The 25,422-nt window shown below is 42.8% G+C and overlaps 2 protein-coding genes across 3 annotated transcripts in view; both read right to left on the bottom strand.

The window, feature by feature from the left end:
- Positions 1–7,698, bottom strand: part of LOC140314400 (rho guanine nucleotide exchange factor 17-like) — a 66,225-nt gene extending 58,527 nt beyond the window's left edge. Inside the window, exons 1-2 of the mRNA XM_072392570.1 lie at positions 7,445–7,698; positions 1,997–7,306 (exon numbers count right to left, since the gene is read on the bottom strand). Of these exons, the coding sequence (XP_072248671.1) occupies positions 1,997–7,210 (5,214 nt within the window). The 5' untranslated portion in view covers positions 7,211–7,306; positions 7,445–7,698. The remainder of the gene's footprint in view (positions 1–1,996; positions 7,307–7,444) is intronic.
- A 2,893-nt stretch (positions 7,699–10,591) lies between these two features.
- Positions 10,592–24,151, bottom strand: LOC140314401 (P2Y purinoceptor 3). Of its 2 annotated transcripts, none has more exons than XM_072392572.1 (3): positions 23,965–24,151; positions 11,898–12,340; positions 10,592–11,771 (listed from the first exon to the last, which is right to left on the bottom strand). In XM_072392572.1, exons 2-3 carry the CDS (start codon positions 12,329–12,331, stop codon positions 11,105–11,107), a joined length of 1,101 nt encoding a protein of 366 aa, XP_072248673.1. In that variant the 5' UTR covers positions 12,332–12,340; positions 23,965–24,151; the 3' UTR covers positions 10,592–11,104. The 2 variants fall into 2 exon arrangements, with proteins under 2 accessions (XP_072248673.1, XP_072248672.1); XM_072392571.1 differs by lacking the exon at positions 23,965–24,151 and adding an exon at positions 13,083–13,169.
- Between the last annotated feature and the right edge of the window lie 1,271 nt (positions 24,152–25,422).

The raw sequence follows: 25,422 nt of genomic DNA on the forward strand, positions 1-25,422 counted from the left end.
ACGTTATGACCTCACTTCCCTGCAATGTTCCAGAGAGACAGCAGAGAGAAGAATAAGATAACATGAGGTGGAATGTTGGGAGAATTAGCCTAAATGAGTCAAATGGAAATGTGAAAATGCAACATACTTTTACAGCTTTGCAGACATGCAAATAACAGGCTATGACTGGCAAAACACCGAGAGGAGGAAGGGAGATTAGAAGTGGATCAGACCAGTTAAAAAAAAAAGAACATTGTACCTCAAACAAAAATAAAAGGAGATTTTGGATAAAATGAGCCCCACCAGAAGACTCCAGAAAAGGTAAAAAAAAATAAATAAATAATAAATAAAAAAAGCACCTTCTCTTCCCAGCTAATACCATCTTTCTTTTGTCCTTTCTTTCTCACTTCCTTTCTCGCCTTCTTACTTCCAGAACTTGTCTGTGGTCATTTTTAGCTTGGCAAAGTCCAAACGTTTGAACAAGGCATTGATATGTTCCAGGCAAACAGGGTGCACGAAGGCTAAGGCACTATACAGAGGAAGAAAGAGGAAACCAGTGTGTAACAGACAGAGGCAAAGTCACCAAACTGCACTCACACAGTGCACAATGACATGTACGTGCACACAGGCCTGCTAGTACTGCTGGATATCATGAAAAATTTCAGTTACCACAACAACTTCCCATTTCTCAAAACCTATTTCCTGCTCGCCGGCTACTGCTCCTGTCACTACAGCAACTCAGAAGAACAACTAATGAAAAGCAGACTGATAGATGGAAATTATATTAGCGAGCATTGAAGCAGCTTGAGAGGATGCCAAAGTCAAGAAGTGGCAGGCAAAAAAGGTTAATTGTTTTGTTTTTGACAAATAAAAATAACGAGGCTCAGATTACTGAAACACAAACAGTGGCAAATCACAACTAACAACATTAGACCTCCACCCCACCACAACATACTGAGCGCAGGGCTGCAACACAGTCACCAGCAATAAAAAAAAGCAGACATACTGTAATAAAACAAAAGCCCTGCATGTTGTGTCTACAGCCTTGCGTGCTGTTTTAAATTTCTAAATGCCTCACAGCACATCCATGAATGTATTATAACTCTGAGCTGAGTCAGAGATTTCTGAGGTGGAGCAGCCGTTCTTAAATAAACCTAACAAAACAGAGCACCTGCCTTTCTGTGTATTTGCGCTATCCCAAACACTTGATATAGCAATAAGACTTTAAGTTTATATAAAGCTGTAGTTGTATATGTAATATGCATTTATTTATGGCCTGTGCAATGATCTGTACAATTATCACAACATTGTTACAGCGCAAAAAAAACAAAACAACATTTTTAAGCTATTATTAAGCAGAAAAAGTCTCTCAGTGTTTCAGGCACTAAATGAAGCATCACGGAACACACACCCAGTCTGTATTTTGGTTGAACTGCCTATTGTATTCCCTCTCTTTGACTTAGAAACTCTGGCACAGGCGCAATCCATACTGGTTGAAAGAAAGAAATGAAAACAGACAGCAGGCCTTGGAGTCTTCCTTAATGGTCTTTGTGCAAGTTTTGTTTAATCAAACTAATAACATCCTCTGATGTTTGTTTAATAGTGCTCAGCCTTCGATAGGCTATAGTGCAAATGCACTCTGAAACTAACCATATGAGCCCTAACTCTGCAAATAAACACAAGTACTAAATGGTGCTGTCAAACCACAAGCGCAAGTTGTTTTCACACACTTTTCAGGACTGATTTTCAACAGAACAATAAAAAACTGAGGGTTTCCGTATCTGATATGAGAGACAGAGGCAAGTTGGCTATGTGCATAGTACTGGGTGTGGTCTACTATTAAAGCCTCTTAAGGGCAAACAATTAACCAAACAATCCCAGTGTCATCAGGAAGCATTCAACCATTTGAAGTTAAACCATTAGAACTCAAAGCATCACACAACATGGGAGCATGCACCAGTCAACACAATGACTATGCTAAAAATAAAAACAAAAAAAAATAAAAATCGGAACTCACCACTCTGGGTTTGGTCCTCTGTGGAGCAGAGACAGATGCAGTGTCCTCCGTGCCCTTCTTCTGAGCTCCAGCTTCTGTAAGTCCACTGTTGCTGGTCTGGCTGGGACCCTCTGAAGATGACACTGAACCTTTAGCTCCATCCCTCGCCCCTGGAAGAGGCCCTGGGCCCTCAGTGTCTCTCTCAGAGGTGCTCAGTTCAAGAATGTATTTCTGTGTCACATCCTCCAGAGAAGGGGCCTCATCTCCTGGAGGCTTACTCAAGGTTGGAGGTTCTGCAGTGGATCCGGCAACGAGGCAGTCCGATTCCTTCAGGGGCTGGAGTTGTGGAGGTGGGGAGATGGGGATGAAGGTGGCTGGCTCACTGGTGTGGCGGACATGCTTGGGTGTTGTTTTGGGTTTGGGTTGCGATGGTGCAACTGGAGAAGAAGAGGTTAGCTTTGTTTGGTTGCTGTCCTCTTCCTGGCACTCTGAGCCCATCTCGAGGGGTTCAAATGGGTCCTCATGAGGGAAAAATGTCATCCTGTTTGGACGCTTTCTGGCGGGCCGACGAATTATTCTAGGGGTCAAAACCTCAGCAAGCTTGAGGTCGAAGTTAAACTTCTGTACCTCCTCCTCTCCACCCTCATCTATTGCATCATCCTCCTCATCATCATGGTTATTAGAGTGAGGGGTGCATTCCGAATGAGAGCGAGCCATCTTGACTTGATGCAGCAGTGTGGGCTTAGCTTCTGGTTCCCACAGCTCTTCTCTCTGATCACTCAGGATTGGCTCACTGCTCGAAGGTGGAATCTGTCCAGATTGATCTAGTTCACTGATTGGCTGAGTGCTGCCAGTTTGACCTCTGAATTGAGGATCATTCTGGGAAAGTAAAGGGGCATCACTGCGGCGACTGGGGTCACTGAAAGACTTCTTTTTGGGGGCTTTGCCATTGCCATGGTCGTCTGTCATCAGTCTGTCCATTGCACCTGGCTCAGCTACAATGTTCCTGATCACTCCACTGTAATCACGAATGCTATCATCACGGAGCCCACCATCACTGTACACTGACAAGTCACTGGCTACGCTTCCCTTGTATTCTGATATCGCAGCTGTACCAGAGGCCTCTGGAGCACCTCCCCCTCCTCCTTTGACAGACAGGGAACCTAGAAGGTTGCTGTCAACAGATGAAAAATTGTTGTTGCCTTCTTCTGCTACAGAGCAGCGCCGCTGAGGCATGGGGTCACTCAGAGAACGGTAGACTGTGGACTCCCCATTTCCTACAGCTGCTGTTGTTGACTCTGCATTACTGCCATTACTGGAATCAGAGCCTGTGTTGCTGTTGCCAGAGGGGGAGAACTTGCGCCTCCGACGGATAGCACTTGGGGTTGCAGGAGCTTCAAATCCTCCTCCTCCTGCAGATGCTGCTGACCCCTGCGACACGGCACTGTTGGTGTGGATCCCCTCACTGTCAGTGTTGACATTATTAATACACGCAGCAGTGCTCAGCTCCATGAAACGATTGTCATTCTCAGCCATACATACAGGAACAGCCAAGGAGCTGGGAATACTGACTTCATTTAGATGATCTGTACAACCCAAGCGGTTTTCTGTCATCTTTTCTACCTCCTGCTTGAACCCTTCAACCTCATGGAGAGCAGACTGCTTCCATGCAGTGACAGGCTGGCAAAGCACATCCCTTGCTATTCTTGACCCTAAATTAACCCCTGCTGATCCCAAGAACAACCTCTCTGAAAGGTCACTGGGACCCGTCTCCGGCTCTGTCACAATCCCCTCATCTGTTAAACTTGACTCGTGGCCTGAAAGCTCATCCACAGTGCGGTCATAGAGCATGCTTTCCTCCGAGTCACCCTTCAGTAAGGCTCTCTCCAGCTCTCCGCTCTGTCTCTTTGACTTCTCCCAGCACTCTGTCCCCCTGCTGTTTAGCTTCTCCAGCTGCATACTTTGTCCACTCCTCTCCCTCTCCCTATTCTCCCTCCTCAGCTCATGTTTATCGCTGTCTTTTATGTTCTCAAACTCAGCCTCTTTCACTGTTCTTGTCTCATCTGTAATACCTCGAGCCTCTTTTTGTTCTTCATTATCATCATTTCTCCTAACACCTACATCATCATCATCATCTCTTGTGCACATCTGGCAGATATCTTGAATGACCTGCCTGGCTTCCTGTGCACACCTCTCCTGCAATGGAGTTGGCATCATTTCATCATCATCCAGTCCATATTCCCTCATTCTTTGTACCCTCCCAACCCTAAAATCCCCACCATCACTTTCTACTTCCCTATCTGACAACAGCATCCTGCCCCCAACCTTCTCATCATCCAAGTCAAGCTGCTGCTCAGAGGAGCTTCTCTTTGTAGTGCCACCTGTCAAGTAACATCTCACACTTGTAGGTTTGTCTGAATAAGTGAAGGATTTTGCACGCCGCAGAGTGGCAGTCAGGTCCTTCAGCGACGGACGACGACCAGAAGGTAGAAGGGTCCCGCCATGAGGTCCTGAGCTGCTCTTGTTTGTTGAGGACCCTTCCACAGCCCCACATCTGTCACCTCCACTTGTTTTGTGTACCTTGAGCTCTGACAGGTCAGATTTCAGAAAGCTTAAGAGGGTCATAGTTTCTGATGTGATATCAGGATTAGACATGGAGATTTGGTTTTTATCCTTATTATTTACAATCCCCCCTCCTGTAGTTTTCCTAAATACCCCAGTCTCACCATCTATAACCCCTGAAGATCTCCCACCATCTCTACAAAGAACACTAGAAAAGGAGGTTACTGTTGGTACAATCTTAGGGCGCACGCGCGCAGGGGCACGGGAGAAGTTATCCCCGTGGCCAAAGCTTGGAGAGCGGTACATGGTAAAATTCCCATGATAGGTTTTACTCAGCATGGATGAGGATGAAGTTCTGCCTGTACTGCCTTCTGCTCCACCCTTGTGAAAGAACATATTTGTTGCACGGTTGGCACAGCTAGACTGGTCCTCCTCTTTTAGTGTCTCAGTGCTGGAGTATCGGCTACTGCAGCGTGAATCACCAGGACTGGAAACAAAAGGGGGTATGTTCACCTTTGACACTCGTGATACGCCAGGAAGTGTGGTGGACATCACAGGAGAGGAGATGCGCTCCCAGTGCTGCACCCTGGCTCTGTTGCTATGACTGCTGGGTTCTCGTGCTAAGTGGCTGCGAGGTATTGTCCCTTCAAACTCTCGTCTAGCGTTTTGTTGCTGTTGTCTCTCCAACTGATCCATTGTCAAGGCAGGGTCACTGTCACTATCTTCTGATTCGCCATCATGATCATTGTAATCATCACGGCCTGCTGCTGGAACAGCCCCACTCACCCTCTTCTTCTTTCTCAGTGAGCGGCGACGCACTGCCTCCCGACAGTAGGGGCCTAAAGAAGCAGGGCTGTCCTCCTCACTGCCCGAGGATCTGCCAATGCCTTTAGCACCCCACCAACCATTTTTGCTGCGGGATAAATAGCCGCCCCCCCGGTCAACACCAACCCTCTCCCCTCCTCGGCAGGTGACTGAAGCAGAGGGCCCAGAAGGAACACCCCAACTGCCTCCTCTTCTTCTTCTGGTGTGCACCTCCTCTTCGTCTCCAGAGCTTAACTTCCAGTGGGAGCTAAGGGGTGAACCAACTGTTTTTGGGGCTCCTAGCTCAGAGGAGGGAGTTACAGTAGAGGAGGAGGAGGTATTGGCTTTATCTGGAGCTGGAGCAGAGGAGGAGGAGGAGGAGGTGGGGGCTGGTGCTCTGGAGGAGCTATGTAAGGAATGTAAACTATCCCTGGGCAGCCCGACCCCCTGTCTATCCCTTCTCTCCCTCTCTGCCGGCTGCTGAAGAGAGGAGGAGCAGAAGGAGGTGTCTAAGCTTCCCGATCGACTCCAAGACGAAGTAGCACGGGGTTGAAGGTCAGGGTTAGGGTCAGATGTCAATCCTTTCGTTCTGTAGGTCTTACGGGCTGCCTCTGCCTCAGCACTGGGACTGCGAGATCTGGATGGAGATGAGTTAATCCTATGATGGTGACTAACCCGAGTGTGACTGGTACTGCTACTGCTCAAAAATATATTTCTATTAGACACTTTGGGTGTTTCTATGTCTGCCTCTTCATCATCCGAGTACTGACAGTGATCAACTTTGGAATAAAAGTCCATACCATGACAAAACGTCTCTTTAGCAGTGCGGCTTTCTCTGCTTTGTGCTCCAACTATGCATTTGTCACGCACACCCAGACCACTCGCTTCATTAGCAGAATTGCAATACGAGTGTTTGTCGCTTCCATCAGAAAGAAGAGCACCCTCGCTGCAGCTGAGCTCCTGTATATGCCCTCTACACGCTGCTTTTATACTCTCGCAAGAGTCAGTCTTATGCTTATGTAAAGCTTTTCTTTGTTTCACATCGAAAAGTTCTCTAATTTTGGTAACACAGGGCCACTTGTCAGAATGTGTGGGAATAAAGTCACTGTGGTTGATGGTGAGATAACTTCTGGGAGATTTACAGGGTGGAGGAACCGCTTGACTATTAACATCGTCTTCTTCGTCTGCAGTCAACGTTTTTCTGATATCAGTGGGACGTGCATTGATCTGAGAATAGTCTCTCTTACCACTGTCGCTGCTGTCGGTTGATAAACGTATACAAATCCGCCTCTCACTTTTTCTTTCCGAGTCTGAGCCTGACACAGAATCAGTGCCAGAGTGAAACTTCGGCAACTTGGAGTCCAAAAGACACTCTGCGGTAGTAGTATCGCTGTCCTGGAAATATCCCCCACCGCTATCCTCGTGAAAAGATTTACGTGATGAAGACCCGTCTCTCCTGGAGCCTCGCGCCCGGGGAAGAGTGCTGCTCCACCGCGTCACCGCGGCACCGTCTCCCGGTGAGGCTCGGTGCGTCCCGGCGGAGACACTGCTGAACTTCTCAGTAAGCTGGCGGATAGATGGAGAAATAGAGGAGAGGAGAGTGGAGGAGCCTCTCTTTTGGTCTGCGGTTGGGAGGACGGCAGTGGTGGTGGTGGCAGAGATTTTGGAAACTTTTCTAGACACACTGACATTACGCGTTGCCAAGAACTGTTCTGCTTTGCTGGACTCCGGGGGAAGGGCGACGCCAACAGCCTCCAAATCCTCTGATTTGTGTTGCTGGTTTGCACTTCTGTTGGCGCCCCCAGACCCCAACTTTTTGAAAGAGACACTGCGATACGCGACCGCATTCTTCTCCTCTCTTTCTGCCATTGTTCATGTCTTTCTTTGTTACAGTTCACACGCACATTTCAGCTCCACAGACGATACGCATCCAAGCACCTTTTCGAGTTGTGGTCCATTTCCCCCCTGCAGCCAAACGGCAATCAATGTTTTTAAACACCAAAACTGCTGGCAAAGCATCAAAATACACTGTTACGAGGTTAGGTAAGTCATACAAAATTCAGTGAGTAAGTAGGTGAGTGCTGCCCTCTTATCAAAACTTACATATTTGTCGAGTGCTGAAACCGCATCCGTGCAAGAAAGAAAAGTCGAAACAAGTCTTTTGGCCCAAACTTTCCCAACCTCTTTCACAAACACAGCTTATCCATTGTTGTCCCTGCTGTTTGTAAACCTCTGCCCATCGCCAGGTTAACACGCCTGCAAGGGCCCAGCGCACCGTTCACTCTTAATTCCCAAACCGTTGGTGGATTCCTTATTTTGCCATGATTTGCTTTTCCGTGACTTATGTTGTTTTTTTTGCATGTTAATGCTTGAGATAGGGCAGGGGGGGTGGGCGGGACTAGGGGGTATAGGGGCTGTCATAACCCCCTCGGGGACTGAGAGGAAAAGCTTTTTTCATGTTGATAGAGGACAGATACTGCGGCTTAACAAGATGTAATTATAGCCTTTTCCCTTGCGAAAAAGACAGCAGCAGTGCCAGGAGTTTTGGACCATAAAAGTGGACATCTAATACAAAAGTTTGTCACAACTGCAGTGTTTTTGGCAGACTTGGGATATTTTCTATGAAGCAGTAAAACAGGCCTGATTTGCATGATCAATTTTGCAGTATTTTTTCTTTTTAAAGGTAAAGGGTCACAAAACAAGTCAAACTTTTAATCACTGCTGTATATTCAGCAGCAGCTCAGCCTGGCATGATGGTGCTGGAGAATTAATGTGTCAGCATTTAGAGGAGGTGGAAGAGGGCAAAGAGAAAAGTTTTCACTAATGCACAATAACCTCTCTGTGGTGCTTCCCATGTGCCTGTCTGCTTAACAGATCCTTTTGTTCCAGGAGGAATTTTGTGTTTCAGTCCCTGAGAGAGGAGGCGGATATTCACTGCAGCGCCTTACTCAGGCTGACCCCTACAATATCAGGTCACAGGTTGGGGATGGGGAGAAGCCAAAACTCTGAGAAACCATCCCGTGCAATAGCAGACTTGATTATAGATAAAAAATGAACCGACAAAATTTGTTTAAGCAAGTTTCTTTTGGTTTTGGTTTGTATTTCTGCTGAATTTGCGGTGTAAATTGAACCTATATCGTACTGCTGTGTGTTCAGCATCTGTTTATTCACACTAAAGAAAAGTTCAGACCAAAGTACTGCCATTTAAAAAAAAAAAAGAAAAACTTTTCCAGTCTGAAGTGGACACTTTAACATAGTGTCAACCTGCATTTACAAGTTGGAAAAGTTCACTTTTGTTTAAACTACATCAGGAAAAATTAAGCAACACAACTTGTCCAACCAAAGCTAATCTCTTAGATTCATAATATATACATTTAATAACACTTGTACACAAGTGAAGTTGCTTGCATGACTTTTTTATTGGCTGTTTTCATTAAGTTTGACATGATGGCAACAGCATCCAAAACGTATTTACACATAACTAAAAGGAGTTGCGTGGCAAAAAAAAAAAAAAAAAGAGAGAAACATCAACATTAATCCTCTCATCAACACAATTGCATCTATGTAGCAAAAATAAAACAATGTTCTTCTAACTGATCTGCTACAGTGTTTCATAAAAATAAAGAATATTCTTCAAAATAATACTGACCCACACTAAAATGTTGGCACAGTGCACAAACATCCTCTCTCTAAAGTGAAGCTCATCAGGTTAGACATTTTACAGCGCGCGCACACACACACACACACACACATATTAACAACTAAACTTTGTGCTGCAGCAGCAACACAACATACAGTAAACTATTACATTGCTGGACATGCACTTTGTTGGCATAGACACACATTGAGAAGCACATAACACTTTCAAGCACATGACCTACTGTTTGTGGTCAAAATGTTCCTCGTCTTTTAATAAATGTACAAACTTTACACGTTCACATTAAAATACACACAACTAGCTCACAAGTGCATGTCTCAAAGTAGTGAGTTTAAGCTGCTGAAAGTTGGCTGTTACTGTATATCCATCGCTATCAAAAGGCTGCCGGGAAAGTGATAGTATAGAGCTTTTATTTTAGTAATTAATTCAGTTATTTCACACCTTATCCTATGGATACATGATGAACTATAGCAAACCTGGCATCAAATTTATCGGTGAGATTTTCTTCATGCTGAAGGCAAGGACATTGTCTTTGGTAAAGAGTTTGTTGCAAGACACAGATTCACAGTTTCTACACTAAATGCATCGTCATTTTAAACAAACTCACAGGAAAGTAATTGTTTGAGCCAAGGCAGTTGGAAGAGATAAAAAAATGTGGCTGACAATCAAGGGAACGTTCAACCTTGACATGAAGTGCACAGAGATGATATGTTTAAAAGGACAGAAAAGATATTACGCAGTTTACAAAGTATGTGAAAGCAATGCATTTATAATTAACAACATACCACTATACGAGTATATGCTGGATCACAATGCAATATGCAGTTCTGCTCGTCCCGTGAAGATTATAAATGAACAAAGCGCAAAATCAGTAGCTTGGTATTTACTCCATAAGAAAAAGATCACAAGGATGTAATTTCACGTGCGTCGCTAAATGTACAGTTTAGACTTCAGTGCATCTGGTTAGAGCTGTCACAAGCAGTTCATTTGTCCTCTCGAGTGCTTCCTCAAGAGCAAAGAGCTCATTTTGATAAACATCTCCTTTCCCTGTAACTCTTTATTTATTAAGGCTTTTCCAACGCCAAACTTCCCTCTATTTGTACAAACTGAAATCCCAATTTCATTGGAAAGATTCACACACTTACTGGAGAAGAACCAAAGAGTTGAGACTTGTTTTAGGCTCTGCCCTTACGTTCATATTCCACATTTAAACAACTTAACGGATGCTTTTTATGTGATACATTAAGGTTGGCACTGGCATTAAAGCTCACGGCACACAGTTTGGTTTATCCTTGACTGTAATGCATAAGATCTGATCCACACTGAATTAACCATCCCAGTTATTCAGAAGTCAGAGCAGTTTTCCACGGCAGTGACGTACTCACACCATCCAGTGGTGAAAACGTACAACACGTCTGAATAAATCTGAAAAAATGTCCAAGCGATGCATGAACAAAAGAAAATACCAACAAACAAAAAAAAACCCTTCATGTTAAAATATAACAGTCTATTGATGAGAAAGCACAGTTTTAACATTTTTTTTGTTTAGTCTGGCTCTTACTACTTCTGTAAACGTCTGTTTTTTTTAAAAAAAAATATCTTTACTGTTATATTCACACAAATTTCCAGTGCAGTTAGTCAGAAACACAAGCACACCAAATGATTTGAGAATTCTACCTATTCTTTCTTCTATCTTTCTTTCACCATTTACTGTGTATCTTCAAATAACATCAAAGACACATGTGGAAAATAAGCTTATATAGGTTGAAAGGAACTCATACACAATATGAATAACAAGAAGAAAAAAACTCCTTTACAGCCCAGTGCACCATAGGGTCTGAAAATGAATGTTTCCCAGTTATGAGACTGGTCCAACAGGGTGATCATAGTTACATGTGTACTTTGACTCAGTCACAGAGAAATCATCAGAAATTCTCATGAAATATCAAATGGCAATAAGATTACAGCCTTTATGTTGTAATCTTGGCTTCTTCACACGACACCTGGAAACCTGTTGAAAAACATTCACTAACCAATGCATCATTCTTGGTTCCACCAATGACTTAGAAACATGGATTTAACACCTCATAGTGACCACCTTCTGCTCACACATTGGTGCCTTTGTCCCTGAGGGTGGCGACTCTGAGTATAAACCTTCTGGTGCTCCGGCGGTAGCGTGGCTGAGTAAAGTAAAACAGGATCGGGTCCAGGAAACTGTTCATGCTGGCAAAGGGCCTCGTGCTCTTATAGATGACCGAAAACAAGTTTTTAATCTCACAGGATGCACTGGTACGCACCACAAGGTACATGGTCTTAGTGAGGTGAAACGGCAGGAAGCTTATGCAGAACACTACCGCCACGACGATAATCATCCTCACAGCCTTGTCCCGTTTCTCCCTGGCTGCCACAGAGACCCCCTGGTAGCACACCGGGCGGCAGAGGATGTGGGCCATCCGGCAGTAGCACAACATCACGCCTATAAAAGGCAGCAAGAAGCCGAGGAACGTCAGAGCCATGCCATAGGGATAGTAGTTTACGGAGTGGGACGGCGTGCTTAAATCATAGCACACCGTGCGGTTGCGTTGGGTTCCTGTTGCAGCAAAGTGAAAGGTTGGTGCACAAAGAACGACGACCACAAGCCACACCCCTCCACAGATCCACCACGCCATCTTGCGACCACCTTGTTTATGCCAAATCGCGAGAGGATGGCAAATACCCACATAGCGCTGCACACTGATGCAGGTGAGGAACAGGATGCTGCCATGAAGGTTACTGAAACCAGAGAACAAAACAGTCAAAACTGTTCAGTTAAAGATATTCAGAAATGCAAGGTTTTGTATTGGTGAGCGGCTGTAAGCTTCTGTGAGCAAACAAGGCAAAACGTAGTTAAGAACCCACCTGTAGAACTGAAATCTGACCATTTTGCAAGTAAACTCCCCAAAGGGCCAGTAATCACGACTGGCGTAGTTGTAGATGAGTAAAGGAAGTGACATCACATACAGAAAGTCAGCTATGGCCAAGTTGAGCATATAAATGTTGTTCCTGGACAGATTGGGCCTCGTCCTCCATATCTTCAGTATGACAGTGGCATTGAGAGGAATGCCGAGCACAAAGACGATGGTGTACACAGCTGGGAGCAAAATCCACTTAAAGTCCTCCTTGTAAGTGCAGCGAGGGGGCGCTACCACGCTGACATTACTGACATTACTGAAGATGGAGATGAAGCTGTCTCCGTTGTATGGCTCTGTAGAGTGAAGAGTGGAGAACACGTCCAAAGAGAAGGGTTTCGAGATGAGAGTCTCCATAGGGAGGGAGCTGAACGAGTATGGCATCTTTGCATTCTGCAGAAACATGAGATCAAATATTAATGCACACACCAGGAGTAAATCAGCCTTGTTATTTGTCTGTTTACAGTACTGGCTTTTACATACAGGTTGAAATTAATAAATAAACAAATGGATACAAATAAATTAAGCAATAATGAAATAGAAAATACAGGCTGTGCTCCAAGAGACAATAATTGTCCACCAGAGGGCAGAAGATGTCTGTAATGATTCCATTTTTGTCTTGAGAATATGCAGCACTATTGTACAGCCTACTTCTTTATCATCAACCGTACTATATGCAGTCTAAAACAAATATGGAAACTTTTGATAAATATCTTCAGGGCAGCTGTGAGCAACTGAGAAGGAAAGAGTAAGAGCAATGGGCTTCACAGTATTACTTGGCTTCGCTGACTGCAGTTTTGCAAAATGTTTTGCATGTTGTTTGGTTAAAAGAAACATCTACTAAGCCGACACTAAAAAAGGTTGCCGGTGGTGCTGTGTCCACCGGTGCAGATCGCAGATCACACATAAATCTGTGTCTTAAAGTAAAAATGGCATGAAGTAAAGCAGAAAACGTATGCTACATAAAGCAAAACTCTAGTGTTGTGCCTGTGTCTTCTAGCTGTATTCAGAAATCATTAACCTTCCACATATGCTCACTGTTACAACATAGTAGCTATGTATTTGGCAGAAGAAATGAATAACCCATTACTGGCAAAAGCCTCACAATATAAGACCAATTAAATAAGAGCCAGACCATAAAAGAATGCAATCATTGAATCTCTCCTCAGTGACGATAGCTTTCAAATGAAAATCACAGCAGTCTGTCTACACTCCCACTCACACCTCAAACTGTCTGGAACAGGCAGAGATTAATAGACAAACCTAAATAATGATCCATCCCCATTTTTTTTACAAGGCAGCGTGTTGAGTAAGTGATTGGCTTAAGCTGCTTCCTCCGCAGCCTTGATAGTGTGAGTCATGGCGTTTCACAACTCCCATCGCTGCGTGAATGCGTAAGGAGTGTGTACATGTGAGGTCTTTTAAACTGATTAAAAAAGCTGACACTGTGTGTTGCGTGCGTGCGTGTTTTTTTTATAAACTGCATGTCAGAGTACGTGTGCGTTTTTGGCCGAACCCACTGAGTGGGCGGGTGAGCAGTTTGTTGTGAACTGCAGTGACGCACGATTTCATAATTCTTCGTGGACTCATTGAAGGAGAGGGGAGATGGTGTGCTAGCAGACCGTGAAACAGTTCAACGCACTGAACCGAGAAGCAAGAAAAGAGGGGGAAACAAGGCTTTTCAAGCGTGCACTGCAGTCTGCGTCATTTTTCTCATGATTCATTGGAAGCATAATTTGGACATTTTGTTTTCACCATAAGAACCCCAGTTTTTCTTAATCACATATTGAAAACCTTTAGAAACAGTGCACTTAAAGCGATGTCTGATTGACTCAGTAAAAAAGTGGCCAACTTTTGTTTTCCGGCTTGTCTTCAGTGGTCCACCACGATAACCTTCAATAGAAGATGCATAAAGAAACACTTGAACCACTCTGACCGATTTCAGCTTCAATCTATACGCCGGTTTTCCTCACGTTCAAATTGAAGCAGCTGCCGTTCGAGCAGTTGGGTGTTATTCATACTACCAGCATGCACAAGCAGTTAGGGCATAACAGGGCGAGCGGGAACATTAAACCAGTTAAATAAGAGCGATGCCATAAGATAACATGATAAGTTCATTTCTTTTCAGTGTTGACAATCACAGCAAACTGTCTGGACTCCCACTCACGCTAAATCTGGTCTCTGGTCACTACTGCGTCTGCTTTCTCCAGAATTAAACTTTCTAAGGCTACAGACAACGTAAAGTATGTCTGGCTACACCCCGTGGTTGGATCATCCAACTCTGCCCACATCCATTTCGGCTGGTTAGAGGTTAGTGGGTGTGGCCTCAAAATGATAAACGACTTAGATGTGGGTGGACCTGGATGGTCCAATGTAGGATGCTGGTAATGAAAACTGATTAACATTTTCTGTCAGTTTCTTTTTGTTTTTTTTTAAATGTAATATGGGCGCAAACAAAACCATAATTTCATTCTGCTCAACACCTGGTGGTAAATGGTTTGATTGGTCGCTGAGAGGCGCATTCCTAGGATGGAGTTCAACAAATCAAAAAGAGTGAGCAGGTGCTCTTATTTCCAATATGCCGATTCAAATGATAAGAGTGCGGTGAAAAAGCAAGGCTAGTTGAATCTGTGGTTTCCTTTTGATGCTTCTGGTAAACCACTAATGGTGTGAAATTAAAATATTTACCGGAGGAAAACGGATACGCGCCACAAACTCATATTACACTGTCAGTGGCAGCAGTGTGATATTTTTGTGGCGCTGTCACGATGACTGAGTATGCTTCTGAATTTATGCTGAACACTGCACAGAGTATAAAGTGGCAAAGAGAGCTTCTGAATCTGCAGCATGTACTGGTGATTTATACGGCAGTTTTACAATCCCAGGGCTCTGAAGATACCTTCATATGGACACATATACGTGTGGATGCACTGTGTGTGTGTGTGTCTCTATCTTTGTGTTTAAATTAAACAGATAGATAGATAGATAGATAGATTATTAGGGTACCTTTTTAATACTCCTGTGTGAACAGTTTACTGCAGTTTTTTCTGTTTCAGACACTAGCGTTTAAAAGAAAGATCAGAACATTTGATTGCTGAGGATATGCTTCAGAATCACCAATATATGCGCATATTTTCCCAACTATTTCCAGAGAATATCAAGCCTCTCTTGCGGTAGAATAAACATGTAATTATGTCTATTCTCATAGTGATGGGATGGCCAACTGACAAATGATGAAATACAATGTTTTGCCTACATTCAGAGGCCAAAATAAGAGGTCAGTAAAGGGACATTTACTTCAGCTTACATACATAGATTTACTTCACGTAACAGTTTACAGCAAAGCCATAAACTTCATCTTCTTAATAGGCTGGCGGTAGCCACTACAAGGGAAAATTCAACCTTATCTGCCGATCAGTGTGGATGTGTGTGCCTCATGAAGTAATTTCAAACCATGCTTTCTCCACCTGGACACCCACAGCTAATACTAATGAAAACATTGCTCATCGCTGGGGCAGGGATTTCTCATATCTCCATGGGTGTGAGGGCATAATCGCTCTGCTTTATGACTCAATGCATCTTTTTTCTGCCCACACAGTTGTAGGATTTTCTGGAAACTTCCATGAGATTTTCTTTCAAAAGTTAATGAGTCAAAAGTTTAAATCTAACACTCAGTAGTGTTGTGTGCACTGCTGTGACTAGCAGAATGCAGTGAGCGCCATGGATCTGCATTACTTGGGGCTAAAACCGAGTTTTTCCGAGTTAGTTTTGTTTTCAAATTACAGTGCTAAATACAACTGCGACGTTTTCACAGTATGTGCCCAAAACAGTGATTGCTTTGACTGTAAAAAGCTAGCAGTTTGTTAGCCTGTCCGCTACTTCATTATCGCGCTTTCTGGCACCACATGTGGTCCTTCTCCTAAATCTATAATACTTAAAACATTTCAATGTACTTAAAACTAACTCAAGCAAAGGAAAAAAATGAAAACAAGGCGGAGGTTCTCACATCTATCTAAGATGAAAGCAACTCTCCTAAGAATGAATGGATTTCAGGATGACTCTTATTCAAACACACATGTATGTGGAAACAAGGCTTCAGTGTTTTTTTCATTAGTGTCAAAGGAGGTCCTATTTATTGTATAGTCATCTTTCAGCATATAAAGCTTTGTGTTTGGTTAATCCACCGTGCATGTCCACAGCAACAAGCGAGAGAGAGCCCACTTTAGACCTACACACACATATGATTAATGCATTTGCTGTTTAAAGTGTATTTCCTACCTCGTCTGCTTTTTGATCCGTTTCAAGTTACATTCGTTGTAAAAACCCTCGTGGAGTTTCCTTCATCTCCCCTGCGTGGTTTAATTCATTTCTTTTTGCTGTAGCAAAAGAAAAGAAATGACCCCTTTTTCACTCAAACTGTTCTAGTCGTGCTGAAACATTTGTCTGCGAAATAAAAAATCCTGTCAACAGCCGTTTGTTTTGATTGTCCTGCAGATTGCTTACGCTGCCTGGGCTCAAACTAAGCGCTTCATTCGGTAACTTGATCAAAAACAACACCGGCCTTTCATACTGCTGTGCAAGTGAACCTAACACCTTAAGCTATCTCCTGCAGGGCTCCAAAGTCAAAAGGGTTAATGGAGAATGCGGGCATTGATCCCGCTACCTCTCACATGCTAAGCGAGCGCTCTACCATTTGAGCTAATTCCCCTCCAGGACGCCGGAAAACAAAAGACGTAATCAGTCTCGCACGCACTCTGACAGCCGAGACGTGCAGCCGCATACTCTCCACCCCGAGGGCTGCCAACAGGCACAGCTCAGTGCGACACAAGACTATTTATAAACCATGTTTGCAAGACTGTGACTGCAACTCAGGACAAATATAGGAGATTACAGACTAAACGTCAAAGGGCTGTATATCTAATAGCAAATGTAGTTCAAACGATTAGTGAGCATGTGGATTTACGACTATCAGGACTTCCAAGGCTTGGTCATAGGAACATTAGTCAACCCAGAGTTTGTCAACAACTTCTGCAGAACTGACAGTTCTTAGGAAAAGCAGACATTCCTTTGGGAATTGAGAGGTTTAACACAGAGGATCAACCCTTGTCTGTGTCTGTGAAGAAACAGAAACAAAAGAGCAGCAGAAAACGTCTCCCTTTTGAGTTTTTTTTGGTCAACAACGAAACGGCAACATTGAAAAAAAACTGAAAATTTGGTTCCACTTCTTCTTTTCTTTTTTTTTTAAGTTGATGCTTGTGGTGGCATTTCACCCACATGACTTCATCAAATGACTGATCAGCTTTTTCTGCTTCAACAGAATAAAAGTGACTAATGCACACGGTAATCAATGAACAAACAGCCTATATCCTGCTGAAAAGAATTCCAGAAGACGACTCCATTTTACTGCTGCACATGACCAGGGCCACCAGTCTGCTTTAGTCTTCTTCCTCTGAGTTTAGTTTCTGTCAATATGCTCAGAGCCGGTAACCGCAGGCTCTCGTGGCGCATTTACATGACACATTTCAATCTCTATTTCAGACTCATTCAGCTGAGAACGGCTTCGCATGGAATTCTCTTAAATTCCCGTCAAACTGATTTTAAAATTTCAAAATTTTAAAATAAAAAAATAATAATAATTCACTAGAGGTATGAAATAGTTCCTACATCTGCACAATACGCAGTGTGGTGTAAAGGTTTTGGTTTTCTTCCTCTCGTGTTTGAAACTTTTGGATTTCCATGTTTGGTCTTCTTTACAGCTTGTTTTTGCTGGCTTTTGTTGAGATCTTTTGGGTTTGTTAGGTTGGTTTAGATTCTCTTGAATTGCTTTATTTTTTTTTTTGTAAAGCTCCTGCTCTTGTGTATTCATCTTAATGCCATGTTTGTAGTTGGCTTTCCTTACTGTTTAATTTAGTAGGAGTGTGTTTCCGTATGATTCCATCTACTTGAACTTCCTGCCCTTGTTGTTCTCCTGGTCTCAGTTGGTGCAACACACCTGCCTTGCATTTGTCATTAGTCTCCTTGGTATTTATTAGCCTTGGTTTTGTTAGTTAATTGCAGGATCCTGCTTGTTGTTGTCACTCATTCTGTTCATGTTGGTATCGCTTCTAATTTTCTGTTCTCAGCTTAGTTTTTCCCCATTCTATTGAATTTACCTTTTGAATTTGACTATTATATTCCCTTATCTACAGCATCTTCTCTTCATTTATCTAGTAAGTTCATTAGGGCATTTTTATTTCCTCATCTGTGGCCTCTTTAGTCTGCCTGCATTTGGGTCCTAACATTACTTTCATGTGGTGACAAGTAATTTATTTCGTGCTCTGTTTTTTCTGTTCAAGAATCTGTTTCCATTTACTCCATTTACTTCAAATATGCAATCCGTCACAGCTGATATTTTACCATTGCCACAAAACAAATAAAAAAGGAGCGAGTGGCTCTTCTTCCTCTGCAGTCCCGCACACATCAGAGTGCATGTGCAGATCACTCAGCTAGTGAGACGGCAGAGAGAAGAGCGTTGAACAAATTTCTCACGTTATTTTGGATTTGTGAGTGAAAATAACAAGAGAAATCATGGTAAAATGCATGTTGTTCCTGGATGACAGTGTCTATCAGCAGCGAAGAACTCAGATTTGAAGAGGTGCCTGCAGGCTAAACACAGCTCCAGCTGCTTTCAACTCTGCTAAAGCTGCTGCTCTGAGGGAAATGAATGAATATGATTATGTTGTGATGGAAATACTGCCAGCAACGGTAGAGGGGCCTTTCTTTCCATGAGATTGCTCGAATCCATATGACATTTTAAGCTACAAGCAAGGAGCCAGGCACTCTGGGTTATATGTGTATTTGTAATCATAATCAATGAAGCATTGAACAAAAGTGCACAAGGTGTGTTTATATTTTGGTGAGACAAAAGTACCTCGAAGATGTCATTTTTCGAGGAATCTAAACTAAAAGTGCAGGTAAGGCGAAGTGAACAATCACACCATGCTGACAGACACTCTGTATCTCTGAAACTAACATGGAGCAGGAGATGTAGATCAAAAGAAAAGGGAGATGCAGAGTTCAAGAGAGCAAGCAGGGTACCATTCGATCTGTTTTCTCTATGGTCCCTGTCCACTGTAACCAAAGATTCACTGCTCCCATAGTCTGTCTGCAGGTAATCTGAGGAAAGGCTGACTTTGAAAGACACAACTCTGTATTACACATCAGCGTCTGAACAGTACATTAAATGGTGTCGGCAGACACACTACAAGTCAAACAGTTAGGAACACTCACAGCCCTTCGGTAGGCCAGCACCCACATGAAAACGGTCTAAAGTGATCCAGCACAAGTGCTTTACTTTCAGGCAATTACTGCATAGAAACACAGACTCAAACATGCACACATGTGCAGATTAGTGCAATAGCATAAACATCTCCTCCGAGATGATAAACAGACATTACTGCATGTTCCCAGCAAAGATGGACAAGTACAACAGCATGCTGCAAATGCCACAGCTGCTTGGCAGAATGAGAAAAACACACACCCTAATAATTATCTGAGCTAATGCCAAATTGACTCATCCAAGTCTATCACTGGAGAGGACAGGCACTGCAACCATTATACAAGACATTTAAACTAATCAGCTGCTCCATAAATAGACAGATGGGTGATGAGGAGGTCTGGTGTTCCAACATAAGCACACTGCTTGCTATATGGCCAACAAGATAATAAAACTCACCCATGAGACACTTCTGCAATCTGCCACACACACATTTGAGTCACTCTTCCTTTCCTTGATCCTTTCAGAAAACACTGTCTGCACAGATTATCTGACTATAAGAAATGCAAAAGATTCAGAGCAAATATATCTGAAAACAGACTGAATGCAACAATCCAGTGCAGAAAATCCCCAAATCAAAACTTCTTCTGTAACTAATAAAGTTATAAAAGCAGAGGCGGACTGGAGAATTCTAACATGAAATTCCTACAACTGCAGTTAACAATACGCAGCGCTTTGTAGGGAACCGTTTGTGCGACTTGGAGACGAAAAACAAGTTGACACACGCTGCGGTAAGAATTTGGACTGACAATTTAATTTGGCATGTAAAGGCTTATATACAGCAGGTCATACTCTGTGAAACCCTCCGGAGTGTCAAGACGTTGCCACACACAGGAAGTCTGCTGACAGACGTTAAGTACAGCTCCAGGACAATGGGGTCACTGAGATCAAAATGTGGATGTGCCACAGGTTCATTCTCGCAGGATCATCAGGATCTGTTTCGTTTCAGTCACTTTGCAGGACGTTGGCTCACGTTGGCTGATTCACTCTCAGGGTGAAGAGCAGAGGAGTTATGTTTTAATGAACCCCTTCCGGCATAACACTCCCCTAATATCACTTTTCAACTGCCAAAAAGATGGGAGTAGCATTCACTGCAAGCAAATGAGTCTCTTTTGTTGAGTTCTAACATTTATTTGCAAGTACATAATCTAATTTATTGGGCTCACTAGGACGGGTTTATGACTAACACATTAAAAACATACATTATTCTCCATTAAAATAAGGTCTTGAGGCCTTCCTTCCACTTTAGCTCCTGTCACTTCTGCTCTGTCTGCTCTCCCGCTTTGTGCAACAGTTTTTTGTGGAATGAAGTACTTGGCAATAGGGGTAAAAATGATCAGAGACACTCTCTTCTCTTTGCCTTTCTGTGGGGGTCTTTGCATGGCTCAACCACTCACTCAAGAAAATCAGATATCATGTATTTTATAATATATAATAAGTGCTATTATTAGATAGCACTAATTTCTTCTAATAATGACCACATGAAAGTCAGATGTTAGCAGATTTTAGTGGGTTTTTGACCGGTGTACAAAGAGCATTAAACACATACAGGGGCAGAATAATGACAAGACCTGAATGAGTTTGATTCACCACTTAGTTCCTGTAACTGATGCAAATGAACGCATTGCACTGATAAAACTAAAACGCACCAACGTACAAACACTTTTCCTCAGACGGGTTTTAAAATGAATAAACTAGGTTGCACAGAATTGGTTGTAAATCAGTAGAAGAAGAAGCTGTCCTTCATGGAAACGAGAGCTCTTACAACAAAGAGAAAAAGGAAAGAAAAAGTGAAAAAAAGAGTGGTCGGTGTCCACATAAGGAAACTGAAGAGAGGGCTGTTCTTGATGAAATACTTTGATTTCTTGGACTCTCTGGAATATCATATCATAGGACGACGCCAGTCATTCATACGAGTCTGATGTTGGCGGGTGAGTCACGTCATTTTAATCTTTGCCAGTCAAGACGAGTATCGCGAGGTAATTTCCAATAACTGTAGAATAATCAGTATCAAATCTTCTTCGAAACAGGGGAAAAAAAACTCAAGGGAGCGTATACTAGTGTTTGTGCATGAGTCAAGGTTCTACCGATTTCCAGTCATCTTGGACCCGTCTTGGATTCCAGTCACTCTTGTTCACGTCTTTTAATGTCTCCACAGATGTTTATTTAAATAACCATGTGAAAAGAGCACAACTTTACACTTTCGTACTCCAACAAAACTATGAAGAGGGAAAATGGATATAAGTGTGACATCAGACTGAGTTAAACAGCTGAACTAATCATAGATGTTGGTCACAAACGAACGTTCTGAGAACATTTTGCTGTGAATAGTTCCACGTTTATGTATTTTTGTTCTTTACGCCTCATAACCACGACAATACGAAGACCTTGTTGAATGCACAAATATTTTCCACTTTCCCCTTTGGTTTTGACACTTGTTTTTGCCCTTGAGTGGTGTTGCAGTTGGTTATGTTTAATCTCAATGGGAAAAAAAAACATGTTTTTCCAACCTTGAGCTGCTGTAAGTAACTGTAATATCTTGTGACCAACGTTTGGTCAGTCGAAAAGCTTATCAAAGGCTTACCAGAGAGCTAAGTGTCTGTTGGACGCGTTGCAGATGCTGTTGTCACGGGTTTGTGGCGTAGACGCGATAGAAATACAACTCTGGAGAGAGTCTGTAAAACATAAAAAAACAAAAGTTGATCGCCTGTGCTGTCGTCATCCACTGATTCCTCAATGTGACACAATCTCAGAGAATCTACAGTAAGTTTCTTTTAAACACTATCCTTGTTTGCTGCGGTTTCTGGACAAGATTGTAAATTATCTGTTAGTCGGACTACAGACGTCAGGTTTATAATCAGACATTCTCATTAAAGTACCCAGTTGGCCACCGCAGAGCTTTTATTTATTTACTGAGCCGGATAATGCCGTACACTTTGTCTTGTAAACAAGTTTGGCCCCGACTCTCAGTCTCTACCTGGCATTGTCACCTGACTCTCTACAGTAATTCAGTGTCTCCAAACCAGTGTTGCATTATTTAGTTCCCGGTCGGGTTGACAGAACACACACAGAAGCCTGACCACTGCCTAGCAGAAAGGAATCTTCAGTAAAAACACAGTAACAAAGCCAAAGTCCCACGGCGAGTGGGCCAGGTCTTCACACATGAGAGCCTCACAAAAATATGCCCTGTTATAACATCTGTGACGTGACAACTTGTTTTTACAAGATCTCACGTCGCTGCTGTAAAAACTACAGAGAAAGCGACAGTGCAGATATGGGAAGAGAGGATGGCGGGAACGTTTCACAGCTGCATTTTTAGGTGTTCACAGTATTCAAGGATGTGTGTAATACCCACATGGTCAAGCAACTGATGAGCTCAAACGGTCAAAAAAGTAGCAATTTGACTCATCGTTTCACAAAGTCGTTTTAAAATCATTTAATCATTCTTATGTGATTTTAAAGTGAATGTTCAGGGGTTGAAATTGTTGGACAAACCAATCAAGATGTCTTAAGATGCCACTCATGCTGTAGGATATTATCTGGATTTGATTTATGGCTTTGTTTATAATATTTACATGCGTAACTCTATCAATACTCATATCATCCAGTGATCACGACAAAGCACAAATTGATCAAAGAGTGTCCCATTTTGCCTGTCTTTCGGCCAGTGGTGGCTGAAATAGGGGCTCCACCTCCCCCATAACCCTGAATTGGATGGAGCAGGAATGAAAAATGAATGGATGGACAGATTTGAGACTGTATCCTCTATATGTTTTATGGTCAATACAGATATAAAAACAGCTTCTCCATCTGTGGACATTTGTCCAAGCTGCTGCGGATAAACACCTGAGCAGGAGCAAACCAAAAAGACAGCAAGTCTCGCCTGTTTTCAGTATCGCTAAAAGCTCCTGGATTATAGTCGAATGCAATGTAAACTGCAAGAATTCATCTGTGGAGAAAAATTTTTTTGAGCATTAAATCTCAGCAAAGATAACAACAAAAATTAAATAAAAAGCCGTGATAAGTTCCGAGATAATTTCATGGTCACGTTCGCGTGGGTTACAACTTTCGCCTGAACAACTCCTTTTTTTTTTTTTTTTTTTTTACAGGTTCCACACAGAAGCGGTAAACACGCATTGCGTGTGCGTGACTGATTAATAACTATGGTTCTCGTGAAGAAAGACCGTCCCTGTGACTTGGCCCCGACTCTTTAAACGCATTTAAAATACAGACACAGTTACACATATTAAACTCAGACTTAAACAGGACTGATGTCGTCACCTGGTATGAAAAGCGCAGTAATTGTACTTTCACTTGTTTTCCACCACTTAACGCGACAGAAACCCTCCTCCGCCATAGCTGAGAAACAACTACACGCTTTTAGTCACTTCCCTTGGTACCTGCTGCTTGGTGTGTGCAGGTCTCTTCCATGACCCTTCCTGGACGTAAAAACCGTTTCTTACACGTGAGACGGATTAAGATGTTGCAGCAATACCACACAGCTTTAGCGAGACTATTGCAATAACACGCTTGCAATGCAAGAAAATGCCATGTGCAGGTGACATTGATCATTTAGCCACAAAGCCAATCACAACAGCATATATTTTGCTTGATAGAAGTCCATTACAACACAGGGTGCACTGCATTCACTTGAGGTTTGGCGGTAAAACGCGCAATAAAACAATTAACTAATCAAACTTACCCTGAATGACAGAAACAACTGTAGGAAAAGCCTTAACAAGTTGGCGACCTGGTCATGGCATGAAGTTTCATACTCCTTTTAACTCCTCAGGGATAGAATAAAATGTACAAAAAAAAACAACTTATGAGCAAGTGAGTGTTGAACTGAGACGCCTCTATGTCCCGGATTTATCTGGAGCGGAGTACCTCCACAGTAGCTGCACGCACACGACTGCTGCTCCCACCGCGCCGCTTTAAGGCGCTCGCTACAAAGAAGCCAGCGCACGCGCAATAAGTGTTGCGTCACTTTATCAGGACCGAGCTACGGTTGAGCGCGTTCGTGTGATTCCTTCACTTCAACCCTCATATGTGTGAGACGCCCGGTCTGCAGTCAGAGAACCACGCGCAGGGGACCGCACACGTGATGTCACGGGCAGAACCGTTAGTAGCTATGGAGCTAAGTTAGTAGCTATGGAAACGCTTCAAGATGAAAGAATATTTTGAAGGTAAACAATATTTAAAAAAAAAAAACACTCCAAAGATGTAATAAATAGGAACATTAATTGAATATTTAAAAAAAATGAAATTACATGTGCCACTAACCCCCACATACCCCCTTTTGCCTCAAAAGTCTTTCAATCATGTAGAATTTCTATATTTCATTAAACACCTGAGAATTCAAAGTTCTCAGACTGTAAAATTGTTAGAAAATTCACTCACAGACAACCGCTTGAAACCAAGAAGTGTATTTTACTTGCAAGGGGAAAACAGCACACAAACATTCTCTCTGCAGATTCACAAGAGTTCTCCTGCAAGTGGTTGCCTCCCTTTACCTTTCATTTTGTATCATATCACACACACACACATACAATCTTCTACTATATTTCCTGTGCCGAGACCTGGGATATATCATGAGTATGCAGCCATCGACTTATTGTGAAGATTCCGATCAGAGATAACATTCCTTTTTAGTGCACCGTTCTCTGTGTCTCACCTCTCCTCCTTGTGAGTTTTGATATATAACGGCCTCTCTGGCCTTGACATTTATGCAGTGATAATATGCAGACAAAAATGTCATCAGTTTGTAGGATTTCGTTGCTTTGACTAACAACTATGACAACATGTATCCTCGAATTCGACATCTGTTTGCGGCCCTCTTTACATCTTAACGATTATTCGCACCAGTTTGAACACATGTTAATTACCAGTTATGTCGATAAGCTGTTAGATTGACTCTGTATTTTGTTTCTGACTTTCTCAGTTTTGATAAGTCTCATCCATAACAGAGGGTTGGATAACAGATGCGTCTGAAGAGGCATCTACCCCACATCTTACACATCGAGTGTGACATCCAATCGGTGTGATAAACACTACCTCACCAGTGTTTATTACACCACCTGGTAAGGCAGAAATGGAGGACAACCAATGATTATCCATGGATGACCAGGGCTTTGCCCAGGTTGACTCTCACCGTGGCATA

This window comes from Leuresthes tenuis, unplaced genomic scaffold, assembly GCF_036924035.1.
Source record: "Leuresthes tenuis unplaced genomic scaffold, fLeuTen1.0.hap1 SCAF_9, whole genome shotgun sequence".
Lineage (NCBI taxonomy): Eukaryota > Metazoa > Chordata > Actinopteri > Atheriniformes > Atherinopsidae > Leuresthes > Leuresthes tenuis.

Excerpts from the sequence above, each read along its gene's own strand:
- LOC140314401 (XM_072392571.1), bottom strand. Across the intron at positions 11,772-11,897 it reads GTCAGATTTCAGTTCTACAG|TAACCTTCATGGCAGCATCC; the intron begins GTGGGTTCTTAA and ends CTCTGGTTTCAG.